Raw genomic sequence first — 14556 nt, forward strand, 5'->3', positions numbered from 1 at the left:
AGCGATTGGCAGTGACCTATCTACTCTGTAGGTATAATCTAGACGGCTGATTCACTCAATCACACACTGGCTGGATTAGGGCTATGTGTCTCCTGCAGTAGCAAGTCTACTTACATTCCAGATAATTATACAAACAAATCACACATATAAGCAAACCCAATGAAATACAAAAACATAAAATAAGACACAAAATTGTATAATCCAAATGAAAGCCAAAATTCAGAAACAATCAGCAAGCAATGACTAAAGACATGTTTCTACTGTTAAGTGATAAATCTAAGAAGGGTTACCAGGCTATGGTTATCATCTGCCAAGAACAGTTCCAGTGTGCTGAGAGATTCCCATCAGTAGCTCAAAACTAAGGGGCCTAGGATAAATACACTTCCATACAGCAGTCCTCCACTTCCTTTAATACTGTAAAGCCAGATAAAGGATAGTCTCCCAGGCTCTCTGCATTTCAGCTTGTGGTTGCTTCAATTAGATGCACTTTCCATATGCACAGTAGATTTGTTCTCCATTGGCTTATCTACTACCTATATTGTGAGATTTTATAGGCATTAGAAGATTAAAACCAATCATCATCAGTACACACTAAAATTCACCTAAGAACTGTATGTACTAGTCTGTATTTTCCACTTGCACTTGAGGCGACAAAAGCACTACTTTATTGCTTACTTTTACTTATATGTCCCCCCATCTTCATTGTGCATTCCACCTAGAATTTATTGATTTCCCTAGGCTGTCTAGATGAATCCTGTACAACCACAGTGGAATGGAGGGATGATGGAGAAAGCCTTGGTTTATATCTGGTATGAAAATGTGAAACTTGTTTATAGGGCCCTGTTAACTTTTACTGCAGCATTTGGGCTTGACTCTGGATAAACATTTAATCCCTAAACCTGGGACTAAGCCAAAAGTTTTTTAAGCTCCCTTTTGAGAATTGCCAGATCACGTTATCAGTTTTTCATCTTCTAATGTTAGTCGCAAGGTGGGTTGTTTTGCATATTCAGCTTGAAGAACAAGTCATGAATGCTGATCTCTCTCCCTGTTTCCTGTTGGAAGTGACTCGGCTGGAGCTCTACTAGGGTAAGCAGGCAGGATTATTTGGTTTGTTTACTAAGAACGAAGACAAGAGTTTGATTTAATAAAGAGATATATTGCATGTCATGAAACTGAGTAGGTGTTTTCTGTATTTCAGTATTACTACATCTAGATGGCAGGGTCTTTTCTTCTTCCCATGTCTCGATAACTAGTTGACCCAACTGTGGCTCCGTCTGTTCGCTCCAGATTCCCTATTTCCTATTTATTTATTTCATTCTACAGGATTGCTATTAGGGACCTAAGGATTTTGAATGTATCTAATTTAATAATCTCTATAATTAAAGTAACATTGAATGCCTTTCATCCAGAACTTCTGATCTGTTGGTATGGTTTAGGTGGCTTAAATTAAATACTTTATTTTGGAATCGCTGTCTCCAAGCAGTATTAACATCCTGCAAGATACACAGTAAATTGCCTCATAGATATCCTTTGGCTGGCTCCTCTGGAGACTTAAGTGACTATTTTACGTGTTGTTTATTTTTTAAATGTTAGCAATAGTCTACTGCTTTTGTCTTTTTCATAATAGCGTTGGTTTGCAGATCTGATGATCTTTACAGTATTGTCTGGTTTTATGAGGTCTAGTTTACTTCTACTGTCAACCAGGCTCTGGCATATTTCCTGAGATTGCTTTGTTGAACTACATTCCTCTATTTTTTCTGCTTCCCTTGAGAAGTGCTGTGCCTAGAAGACTCTCTTCTCTCACACCAGCTGGCATGCCTACATGCTGTTTGTTTCTGTAGTTCTTAATCCTTTCTACGTCTTCTGTGAGGCTTTTGCTTCCTTTTAAAAGCAATTATTTTCCGCTGTAGCTGTTGCATGTCTGGTTCACTATGCCCATTCTGCTTTCAGATTCCTCAACACCACTTGAAATCTGCAGTTTGACATTTGCAGAGATCTTTGAGAAACTCGGTTTAGATATCAAGTTATTATGTCTTCTGTTCAACAGAGAATCTTCTCCAATTTTTCTGCCTTTACTTTCAGGGTAAGCCATGGCTGCTGAGCAATGTGTAGCAATGATCCCACAGAATGGCCTCTCCAGGATCTCCCTTTCCTAATGCCTTTGTGAAAGACTTACACTCTGAAGTGGAGCAAGCGTAATCCAAGTTTATCATGTACCCTGACCTTTCCCAGCTACTGAGGTACTTCCAAATTGCTTTAGCTGAACAAAAAAAATCCTGCTAAATATAAGGATCAAAATTTAAAACATTTACCCCAAACAAAGAGCTCACAAAATCTGCAATGATCCGTTGTATGAAAACATCTGCATTCTTGAAATTCATCTCCATCCCACATTCACATAAATTTTTCATTTTCATAAGCAGTAACTCTTTTTCTCCCCAGAGAGGAGAGGTCATCTATGCTCCAACCCAGCATGCACAAGGGATAACCAGCATCCACCTGCAAGGGCATGCCAGGAGACTAAAAGTGATGCTCTATGTCCTTTTTTGCAGGACACAAGGTGATGTTTAATACTCAGCAGATATGAGTTGACAGAGTAGTCAGGGTGAGGCAGCCTGGTTATTCAGTGTATAACTGTGCAACACAGTCTGACCTCAGGCTGAGGGGTAAGCATTTCTCATTTTAGGATAAACAAATATAACGCTCAATAAGTGTTTCCAAAGGGTTACCAAAGACTGTGAAAAAGGAAAGAAAAAGGCATCCAGGAAAAGACAGGCAGGAGAAGTAATTACAATTTAAAAAAGAGAGTCTAGGCCATCTGCACCAGTTGTAGGTCTGTCTGCTTGACCTCAGGTGAGATCCTCCATTTCTAACATGGCTGTGGTTTTAGCCAAACCCAAAGCAGCAGTTAGGAATCATGAGTAAAGAACTGCAGCTGTTTAACAAAAACCACAGAAAAATACACAATACACTTTATGCAGCTAACAGGGAAAAAAGAGTGCATTTGATAAAACAAATGCAGACATCTTTTGTTGCATAAATCTTTCCAAAGCTGAAACCTCAGGATACTGCCATCACTCAGGCGAAACCCAACTGTTAGAAGAGTTTTGACTTGGGAAACCACTCAACTTGATCTTCAGTGAGAACATGTCTGGGCATTTCCCTGGATTTCCTGAAATACCAGAAACAATACTGTAATAACAAGTTTCCTTTGAGGGCTGAAAAAGAAATCTGGACACACCCTTTATTTAAGCAAGACATTTATAACAATACATAATAAGGGAAGACTGGTTTGATGAATCCCCTCAAGTCACAATGACAGGTAGGAGGCATCCGAAAGCACTCAGTTCTCTTGCACACACACATGTGCACACACACACATTCTCTCTGTAGCCATCACACACCAGTAAGTGCTCAATAACACCCTTAGCTATAGCAACCCTTAGCAACTGGGTGCCGGGAGGAGAGAGCATTTTCAGCAATTTGTCTATTTCACGCTAGTTACCAGCTGTAAATTATGCAAGAACAAGTTAACTGCACAACTCTCCAAATTATTACTAGTCACTCAGCAGATCTGACATCCACCCCAGAGGAACACATCAACCTCCTACTGACTGCAAGTGAATGGAGAAGTAAGTAGGCACTTATCTCTTCCTTTAATCTCTCTTCAGTCAAGACTGATGATCATCTCACAAAATTAAGGGAAAAATACTAAGCCATTAGTTGGGGAAAGGGGGGGGGGGGGGAAATCAAGAAAAAAGGGTCAAAAGATGTACAGAAATCTGATAAAAACATGAAAAGAAGCTGACTAAAAGCAGTTCCTGTCAAACTTTTACAACATTTATATTACACCTCATAAGTAGTGCAAGTTTTGTTCTTGAGAACTACAGGGCCAACATGGTTAATCTTGTTTTCACATATCCCTTTAACTAATTAAAAAATCAGAAGCTCTTATTCAGAGCTCAGTTATTTTTAATATGCTCAGATAATGCAATTAACTTGAGAAGAAAAGCATTTCACTAAAGGTTGCACCTTGTCTACAGCATGAGATCATGCTTCATATTAAATTTTCATTCTAGATTACTTTAGTGGGACAAGCACCCCTCTATTTTCATTGAGTGCAAATCTATACCTTTGAAATAGAACACGATCATCTATTTATTTCTCTTAGAGATGACATGTGCCAAGCTGTGCTAATATTTAAAAGATTGTCAGACAAAGGTGACTCAGTTTCACCAAAACTGACGTTAGACTACCTTTGCTGACTGGTGATTAATATTTTCACATCTGTCTGGATACAGTTTGAAAGAAAAGGCTTGCTACAGTTTCATTTCTTCAGTGAACACTGAGGAAAATGGTCTCCAGAGTAATAGCACAGAGATACAGTGTTCAGCCACTTTAAGTCTCCAATTTCAGAGCTTCATAAAGATTAGTTAATGACCATCTTTTGATTGCAATGTTGGAGAAACCTAAATGCAATGGCTGCCTTCACAGGGCCATCAAAGCTGAGAACTAAAGGTGAGAACTGTAGTGTCACATTTGTGTCCCAGTTGAGTAGTGAGGCTTCAGCACATCTGCATACAGAGCAATGCTATAAGCTTTGCTAGGATGGAATTATGTTTGTAACACTCAGCCTACAAAATTTAATGAACGCCCTGAATTTTAATGAAACTTTCACGTAAGTGGTCTAATCTGTAGTCACTGACCTACAAAAGTGAAAAAATCAATGTTATGGCTAACATAAATCAATTAATCCATTCATTTGTATATAACAGCTTTCCCTTACTTCATGAAACATAATACACCAACCACAAATTGAGTTACTCGTGCTGTACTGCATGAATCCCAGTAGAAGGTTATAATGATAAATGAATCAGAGTTAAATGTAAAGACAACATGGGAAACATGAGAAATCTGAAAGGAAAACAATATTTTGTCATCTGAAGATTTGTTTCCACTAATATTATATTTACATGCATAATCTAGTGTTTTGCCTCTGACCAATCTTCTAAGGTTCAGATACACTCCTCAGCAGACGTTTGTAAGGGTACTGACATTCACTCTGTTGTCTTCTGTAGAAGTGAAGAGATTGGCATGGTATTTAAAACATATTTCCCTTTGGACCTTATTGTCTTATAATTGCAAACGTGTTAAATAAAGAGCAAAGGCTGCTTGGCTAATTTGAAACAAGAGTAACATTCACACTGCCAGCTTTCATACTTAGCTTTTTAGGTTTCCTTTTTAAACCCAGGTCAAATACAGAAAACATGCAAAGATGCAAGGTTTTAATTGCTCATATGTTTTCAAGGCCTGCAAAATCTTTTCAACTCCCCACCATCTTTTGAAAGAATTTTGATGGCAAAGGTCAGTATATTCTTGGCCAAAGGGAAGATGTTGACCCGCCTGTAGACGGGAGGGTTTTGAAGGGGAGATCTGGGCTCAGAAGCAGCTATATAAGAGGACACTAAACAGCCTGAATAAACTTAGCAGTGCTTACTTACTCATCTTCTTTTCCTTATATAAATGCCTAGTAAAACCCAGAGCTATAGCAAAACTGTTGAAACAACTGAAACTCATATATGAGATCAGAGTTTCTCTGTGTCTTTTAAAACATAAGTGATATCGCGATTGTATGCACATCACATTATTTCCACATGTTGTCTTGGATGGGTTTACCTGAAGAGATTCTGTAGGTATTCTAGTGGGAAAGTCTACAGCGAGCTGCAGACCACAAAAACCATTACAGATGGTATGTCTACCTAAGCCATAAAACTTGTTTAATCAGATATGAGCAAAATCTGCTAATTGTGCAGTTCGTTACTGAGAATGCAAATTATAATCCGCATGCATCAGACATTGCCAATCAGGTCTGAAAATGGGTGTGGGAATACTTTAAAGAAATTCATTATATGGATTTGATTGCATAATACACAGGTATTCTGTGCTTTCAGGCTGAGTAACTGCAGGACTGAACTATGTGAAGATGTCTTCAGGCTGATGTGTAAGGAGCCAGAATTTCAATCAACATGCAAGCTTAATTTTTCACTTCAGAAAACAATGTATTTATTTATCCTTGTTTAGCCTTTGATTAGAAATGTCAAGATAGCATCAGTAAAAACTGTTCAAAGATATGATAATGCAATACTAAACTATCTCTTACTGCCAAGTACAGGCAGACTACTTTAGGTGAACACAACTCATTACTTACAGTTCTGAAATGAATCATAGAATGAACAGTCTGTGTTGGAAGGGACCTTAAAGATCATCCAGTTCCAACTCCCCTGCCATGGGCAGGGACACCTTCCATTAGACCAGGCTGCTCAAAGCCCCATCCAGCCTGGCCTTGAACACTGCCAGGGATGGGGCATCTACCACCTCTCTGGGCAACCTGTTCCAGTGTTTCACCAACCTCGCAGTAAAGAATGAAGTAAACAACAGAAAAAAAATCACAGCACACACTAACAGAAATGCTCCTTATTCCTCAAATCAAGCTCTATGCAAGGCTTAGGCATCAACATGTCACTGCCCACTCTTAGTGAAGCTCTTTCAAATGTAATACCTCCCACGTGAGAACAATAATTACCTTTACCTTGGTTTGGGAGCAAGGCTTTAATACCTCACTTGATCTTATCTTACGGGATGAGTAATAGGACTATCATGCTCATGAATGAAAGGTAATCATTCATCCTTACTACTAAGACATTTTATGAGTCCTCATCTTAGGGAAACCACTCACTTTTCTGAGGTAAGCAATGAGTTGGGTGAGCTGGAAAACCTGCAGAGGCTCTGTGTAGTTCATCTCTTCACTGTCTTTTTCCATTGAATCCATTCTGTTTGGTAAATCCCATAGAGCACATTCAGCCTCAGCTGGCTGAAGGGCTATCACTCACCCCCAGCAGGCAAAATTTTATGAGCTGTGGATTCATGAGTTTATTCCTGCACTGTGGAACTCCTTGCAGCCCTGAATTTTAATTGGACTTCTGAAAAAGGGCACACTGACTTGAAAATCAGTTTGACTCTTCCAGAAAGAGCAGATCAAAAGCTTCAGCAACAACTGGCTGGGAAAACTGCTTTGAGGAAGGCCCCGGGTTCTCCCTGGGTAAGATCGTGTTGTCATTATGATTGTTTTAAGTGCACAGCTATAGCAGATTACTGACTTATCTTCCTGTGCAAATCTCTTACAGGACTGCAGACCAGCTGTGTGCATTTAATATCTGCAAGTATCAAAGCCTGTACATCAGCAAAGGCTATCAGTAACTAATAGCGAGCAATAATAAAGGTTATCTCCCCTCTGAGCCCTGAACTAGCAAATAGAGACATGCAGGATCATTGACTTCAGCTTCATCTTGTCTTTGCCTAGTTCATGAGCTACCTCTTCCCCTACCCAAGAAGGGAACAGGGCTGATACAGACCCACATATTTGCTGTACCAAAGCTGTGATAGTACAGCTCTGCAGGCCTGAGAGCAGAGCTCTCGGGTGGATATGCCACAGCTGGGCACAAGCCCCTGTGGCACCTCCACAGTGCAGCATGGCAGCACCCCCAGCCTCTGCAGAACAACATCAGGTGTGAGGGGCAATGGCCTCCCATACTGAGAACACACTTGAATATGAAAAGGAGGAGGAAAGGACAAAGGCTGACATTTCTTGTATTTTGCTGAGGTGGCTTTTAGTCACACATTTAACGGTTCATGTATCAACCACTGTCTTATCTTTTACATACCATGCAAAGTTGAAGAGCTCTGGATGGTAAGGTAGCTGGATTCACATTTCTGTGATTCAATATCCAGGTCTCCAATTTTTAAGATCAGGCGTTTTCCTGGAGGCACTTGGATTTTCTTTTCACAAAGAGTGTAGTTTGGGTATGTCCCAGGATAGTTCTTGGATGCCAGGGTCCCACTGTCTTGATACATCACCATGTGCCCACATCCATCCCCTGCAGCAGGAGAAGAAACGAGGAAGAGAAACAAAACTTATTCCTCAAAAAAAAAAAAAAATTGTGTAAGAAAATACAGGTCACATAATGGTGTCCCATGTGTGCTTCCGCCTTTTAAAAATGTATTTTTTAACACTCCACCTCGGCTGCTGTTGGAACGTAAGTAACTAAAATAAACACAGTCATATTTCTCTTGCAAAGCAGTAGAAAGAAGAATTGGAAACAGTCATGAACTAAGATGTATTTGACAGTCCCATACAAACACAGTCTCTCTGGCTTTCTGTTTTAGAACCGAACCCTACTGAAACCCTGATGATGCACTGCCACATGTAATACGTAGGATTCTTCCTTAAACAGATTTATCCCAATTATCATTCCACGTTTTATTTTCATAGAAAGAGCCATCAGAGAGAGGGTAACTGAATCACACACGAAAACACAAACATGACTATCAAAACTATAGTACAAACTATGTACTATCACAGACCTGACTCATCTTGCTTTCCTGTTGTATTTCTTGTGCCACTGGTGCAACAGAAAAAGTGCAGGGGACAAAGTAAAGACAGAAGAGAGGCTTCAAATGTGGGATGTGTATCGTTAATGGTGTGTGGGTTACTCCATGGTAGCATGCCTGGAGATATAAGTGCTGCTGCCTCCTTCCTCAAAAGGTGAGGAGAGGTGCCTGCAAAGTGTGTTTTGGGGGCACTGTGTAGGAGCCTTCCCTTGGTGGAGAGGCACCTGAGGAGCAGCTGCAGCAGAACGTATGACAACAGGAAAAGGTGCATGGAAATACATGGGGGCATGTGGGGACTGACACAGAAAACAGGAAGCATCCAAGGAGGTGAAGGAAGCAGGTATCAGATAAGAGACCTTGACTACTAAAGGAAGCAATTTTTATTGAACTATTTAAAAGTGTGCTAGTAACTTATAATGTATATATTAAAGATTAAACTATTTCATTTTGCTGAATCTTCCAAATAATGAAAACTACTATAACAGTGGAGCTAGTGCCATGTGCATATAACCAGCAATCCTGTTTTCACTCAGTTAGGGCACAGGCACTCTTTACATAGGAGTCTTGTATACTGTTATCCCTTATCAGCGCAAAACTGAAGCTGGTCCTGGAAGCGTTAATAAAATTAAGAATCATGCAGAGCTGGGAATTCACAATGTTCACTTTAACTACCCAAAATTTTACTTTGGGGGATATTTTGGTTAAACTGTTTCGGTCGGTGCATTTTAATTACTATCTGAATTTCCTCCCACAATCACTATGAAACAAAGTTAAGGTTTGATAAGATTATTTAAAAATGAACAACTAGAAATGAAGTGTTGATAAAGAAATGTGCCACACTGGTGGTTGGGGGAAAAGCGGCATGCTGTGCAAAGATAAGCTCCAAGCTATCGAACTTTGACTTGCTGCTAGATAATTACACTGCCATTTCATCTAACTCAAATGCTTTTTCACAAACAACAGCATTTATTTTGAAGCTTAAGCATTATAACTAGCTTTGTTGCCTGTTATTTAATTTTGTTGCAGGTTCATGCTTGGAATAGAGGTGAACAGGAGATATAGATCCAAAATCGTATCACCATAAACCATATTAAATACATCTTTTCAGATCTCCTTGTTCACATGCTTTAAAAAACCTCTGTTGCTCAAGCCTTTTATCCAATGTATTGATTTCAGAATGCATAGGAAAAATACTCAAGATGAAAGGCAAACTGGCCTCCTGAGCAAATCATCTTTTAATAGAAACTTTCTGCAGCAGGAATAAGAATATGAGGAGCAATACAGTATATGAGCTATCAACCTTCTGAATCCAGGAGGGGGCCCAGAGGTCCAGGCAGTGTAAAACCAGATCGCTTCCAGCATGACACAGGACAACCTTGTTGCCTGTGTAGCCAACTACCATGCACTGAAAAAAACCTGCTCATGACCTTTAATTTAAACTGCATGTTTCTAACTGTAAGTATTTACTTTAGCTGGGCTGATGAAAATAAAGTAACTGGAGCTTAATTTGCAACTTATCCTTATTGGAAAAGGAAAGAGAAAACAAAGGGAAAAGTTACACAACCACAACTAAATGTCATGGGGATGAACTCTTTAAAATGAAAAGTTTAGTGTTCACAGTCTTCATCTTGCAGGGCTGTGCTCTGGCCTCTGTAACCTCAGTACAAACCCAAGGATCCTTTGTGGTACAAAACACTCCTCAAAAAAAGACATCGCTATCATGGTAGGACCCTGACAACTGTCCAGGTCACAGAGCATTATACTTCTGCAGAAAGTAAACTGGCAAAACTGTGCCCCGGAGACCTCAGCCTGCCATCCTCCGCTGTCGAGGTTACATGAGGTCATGTTCCCGAGGAAACTCCTTTTCTAAAACCCTGCCCTTGAGTCACTGTTGGAACCTATTAACACCAGAACATCTTTTGAGAGAAGAAAGCACAAATGCTATTTTTTGACTTTTCACTAGTGGAACATGGTCATTCAAACACTCCAGATGACGACAGTGAAGCACAGCATCATCCTACACCTGCAACATCCCTTGCTGCCTCTTGTCCTGTCTGCCTGCCTGCCTGCCTCAAAGGAAATGGTCATGACAAAAGACTGTTCACCACAAGAACTGAAAAAATGTCCAAAAAGTGCGACAACGTGAAATTTGCTGGAAAATGCACCCTAGGGAAGGAGTCTGAAGGTGTAGAGGGAAGACAGAATAAAACTCATGATCTGATAATTCATACAAAGAAAGATTTCATACACTCATAGAATGCTTTGGGTTGGAAAGGACCCTTAAAGATCATCTAGCTTCAGCCCCCCTCTGCCGTGGGCAGGGACACCTTCCACTAGACCAGGTTGCTCAAAGCCCCATCCAGCCTGGCCTTGAACAGTGCCAGGGATGGGGCAGCCACAAATTCTCTGGGCAACCTGTGCCAGGGCCTCACCACCCTCACAGTAAAAAATTAATTATTTGAATGATTAAGGATTTGGTGACTATATCGACAAAAAAAATTACAAATTTAACCCCGCTGTATAACCAAGAGCTCAGACATGGAGGCAAATTGTAAGGAATTAAAAATGCATCTCTGTTCACATTTTCAAATGAAAAATGTGAACAGTACGACCATTAGTTTTGTTCTTATCATTATTTTTCACATGAAATTTTGATTTTCAGTACAAATGTACTGCCCAAACCTCAAATGCATTGAGTTTAAACCACAATGGATTGTCCTTATGAAAACCATGGTTTAAATACCTGATGTCACACTCTTTTCTACAGGCACTGCTCTTCTGGCTGGAAAAACATGTATTCGACCAGTCATTTTGACACAAGATTCCTTGCTAACACTACATTTTCACTTAACATTACTTCTCAGAACTGCTTTTATCACCCCATTTGGCAAGAAGCTGGCAGCCTTGCCTCAGACATCCAGGTTTTATCACTTCTCACTGGACCAGAGCAAAGCAAAATATTTGAGCACAAGGTGTTCAGCAGCCAGAAAGTCTAAACATGCTTAGATTTAATAGAACCTCTCCTCAGCACCAGGAGTTACTAAAAGCACATCAAACATGCTTTGTAAAATGGATTCCCATGGGCATTTGAATCAAGATCAAGATCGTGGTTTCTGGATTGTGGGCTCCTGCCTGTTGGCTTATGTGCAGGTTGCACTAAAGATCACACAGCACTGGAATTAAGGCTGTTTACCACAGATAAAAATAGTCTCCTATGGCAGACAATGGAAATAACTCCCCAAGAAGTGAGAACCATGACCGACACTTCCTGCCGTGGCAGCAGGCACACCGCTTGCACCTTGCCCGTACTCACACGGCACATGCATGTAAAACCAAACCTGGGACCTGGCTACAAGACACCAGTGCGTGTCCCTGTGGAGAGGGCAGAAGGTGGTATCAGGTGGCTGGCAGGCAGTACCATTTCCCATCCTCAGACACATGCACTGTGGATACATGAAGGACAAGGTGAAGGAGTACCTCTGAGCAGCTGCATCTGGGCTGGGTCTGACCATAGCTGCTGGCTCATGGGCAGAAGGGATCTAACCTGCCCAGCAAGGATGTAGGTGGTGAAATTGATGCCCCAAAACAAGCTCAACCCCACGCCATGAGTGCCCTGCACATCACCCCTGACAGATACTGTAGCTTCAGGAAAACAGTGGTGGTCCCAGAAGCAGCATCAATAGAGCTGGCTCCTTCAGTTACCCTCCTGCCACCCAAAATCACCTGGCTAGGCTGTCTCCTCCCATTGTTTCCCAAGCCCAGTGCACAAGCTGAGCCCTGGCCTCTCACTCCATGCTCCCTGGGCTTTTCCACCTGCTCACACGCACAAATGGATATGCGCAGTGCCTTTATCCAAGCACTCAGCACATTGCCCCCAAGTTAGGGAACAGGCTACAGATTTTCCCACAGCTGCTATAAAAAGTTTCCAAGGGCTGCACCTTTCACCAAACGTATTTATGCCACCAACTAGAAAATGGTTACACAGCATGGTATCAAAGTGCACTTTCAGAAGCATTGCTACAGTATCCTGGCAGCAAACAGCTGCCTTTTTCATCCTTCTGATTTACCCTCACGAAGCAATTAATAACTGACTTGGACTCACTCCAGTGCTAAATACGTGTTATACCTAGGCATGCTCACACACACAGCCAGCGGCTCCCTGCCCTCTTGTACCCTGTCGGGCACCCAGTATTCCTCTCTCAGCCTCTCTGCCTACAGACTCCTGCTGCCCCTTGGCTGCTGATCTCTTCCCCCCGGGACAAAGACACCCAAAGCAACCTTATTTCCCTCTCTGCCTCCTCTCCCAGTCTGACATCCCTTTGCATGCCCACCTTCATGCTGGTTCTCGAGACAAGGTGTGCTCCCCTTACCCTGCATGGAGGCTAGGAAGCAGAGCCTGCAGAGGACTGCTGGCCTGCCTGTCCTTCCTTCCCACTTCTGCTTCTCTTGAGAGGAGAGAGCAGAAAACTAAGTTTGCATACCTAAATTTTGGGTTCAGACAGAAATCAGTGTTTTCTGAAGAGCCACAGCTGCAAATAGATACAGCCAAAGTGAAGAGAACGCCACTGAGTCAAGGGTATGGCTTTGCGAGCTCTGATGAGAAGCCCCATGAGGAGAAATGAGATTAGTCTTGTCTTCCACATTGCTCTCCCTGAAGTAATAACTCCAGCTTATTAAAAGATACAGTAATAACTGAGTCAGGAAGGAATTCTGGGCCTGTGTGTGAAAGAAGGTTTGAGTTATGCATAAGAAAAGATAAGTATCTAAGAAAGAAATCAACCCTTTCCCGTCATACCTGTGCCCTCCCTGCTCATGTGGGGTAGGAGAAAAGACCAGGGGGAAAAAAACAAGATATTTTGCCAGATGCCATCTGAATTCACTTGTGTGGTCTGACAACACCAGGTTTTCGTACAGCTGCTCTAATGTCCATCACTAACAGAGTCATGCACGCTGCAAGCACAAACAGGTTTGTACCTTCACCATTTTCTGAGGTGATGGAGGAAAATCCAGAGTTAAGTGTTTCATCTCTACTCTCTCCACTGCCAAACCTGGGTCAAGAGCAACAGCTCTTTACTGTGCCATTATAATGTAAGAGAGAGACCACCATACAACCATGATCTAAACCTGTCACTTCTCCAGAGAGCAGCTCATGAAGATGCCAGACCTCTGTGCTTCTCCTGGCAGTGGGCTCAAGCAGGCAACAAAACCAAAGGGCAACATCGCAGGCCTGAGGCATCACTGGGCAGGTGAGTACCCCCAGTCATCCTCCTGAGAGGCACTGGGGCCCGGACCTGCCAGTGTCATGAGGGACAGCAGGGATGGGGGTGGCCATGCATTTGGGGATTTCAGAAGCCACCAGTTCCAGAGCAGACACCATTTACACCAGCTGAGCAGCCGGCTGAGCCCTGCATCTGCTGAAGTATATAAATCCACAGCAGCCCTTATTTTTCTTCCCCCCCCAGCAGTCCAGCCTTACATTGGTCACGATGTTCTGTGAATACAGCAGAAACTACCTTCAAATACCGAAAGAAACCACTGAAAATGAAGGCAAGTCTATAACCATTTGAAAAAACAGTGACCGCAGCCTTTCATGGCCTTTAAACTAGCATTAGCATTTTCTCCAGAGAGGAAGCTTCCCACTTTGCAGGAAAAATAAACAGTGTGCAAACTTTTTCTTTGAATTACATTTTCATTTGCTTGACTCCATTAGGTTCCCAGGAAACATTCTAATCCCTGCTCTGCAGCAGTTCCTCAGGACACCCATTTTGCTGCCCAAGCTAATCAAGCAGTGGCTGGGAGGAGGGCTGAGAGCAGGAAGGGAAGGTAAAGCAGCAGAAGAAACAAAGGAACATTGTGGAGTGCTGATTTCGCTGCCCAAATTATTTACTTACCAACTTCAAAGGGATGCAAAAGGAGAAGGAGGTCAAACAAACCACAGTGTGTTTTTCCTCCTCTTCACAGACATTATTTACTGCAATGTCCCTCTTAAATAGGAAAGAGAAAGCGGCAAATGATCTCCAGTTGGGTCTGCAGTGGTTCCACAGATCACAGATTTCCAAACCCCTGCCGGTCAGGCTGTAGCTGGGTGCCTGCTTTTCTCAGGGTGTC

At 41.9% G+C, this 14556-nt stretch overlaps 1 protein-coding gene across 1 annotated transcript in view; it reads right to left on the bottom strand.

The window, feature by feature from the left end:
* DCBLD1 (discoidin, CUB and LCCL domain containing 1) overlaps positions 1 to 14556 on the bottom strand; it is a 47310-nt gene that overhangs the window by 23345 nt on the left and 9409 nt on the right. Inside the window, exon 2 of the mRNA XM_065681009.1 lies at positions 7722 to 7934. Coding sequence (XP_065537081.1) covers positions 7722 to 7934 — 213 coding nt within the window. The remainder of the gene's footprint in view (positions 1 to 7721; positions 7935 to 14556) is intronic.

The sequence above is a fragment of the Lathamus discolor genome, chromosome 5 (assembly GCF_037157495.1).
Source record: "Lathamus discolor isolate bLatDis1 chromosome 5, bLatDis1.hap1, whole genome shotgun sequence".
NCBI lineage: Eukaryota > Metazoa > Chordata > Aves > Psittaciformes > Psittacidae > Lathamus > Lathamus discolor.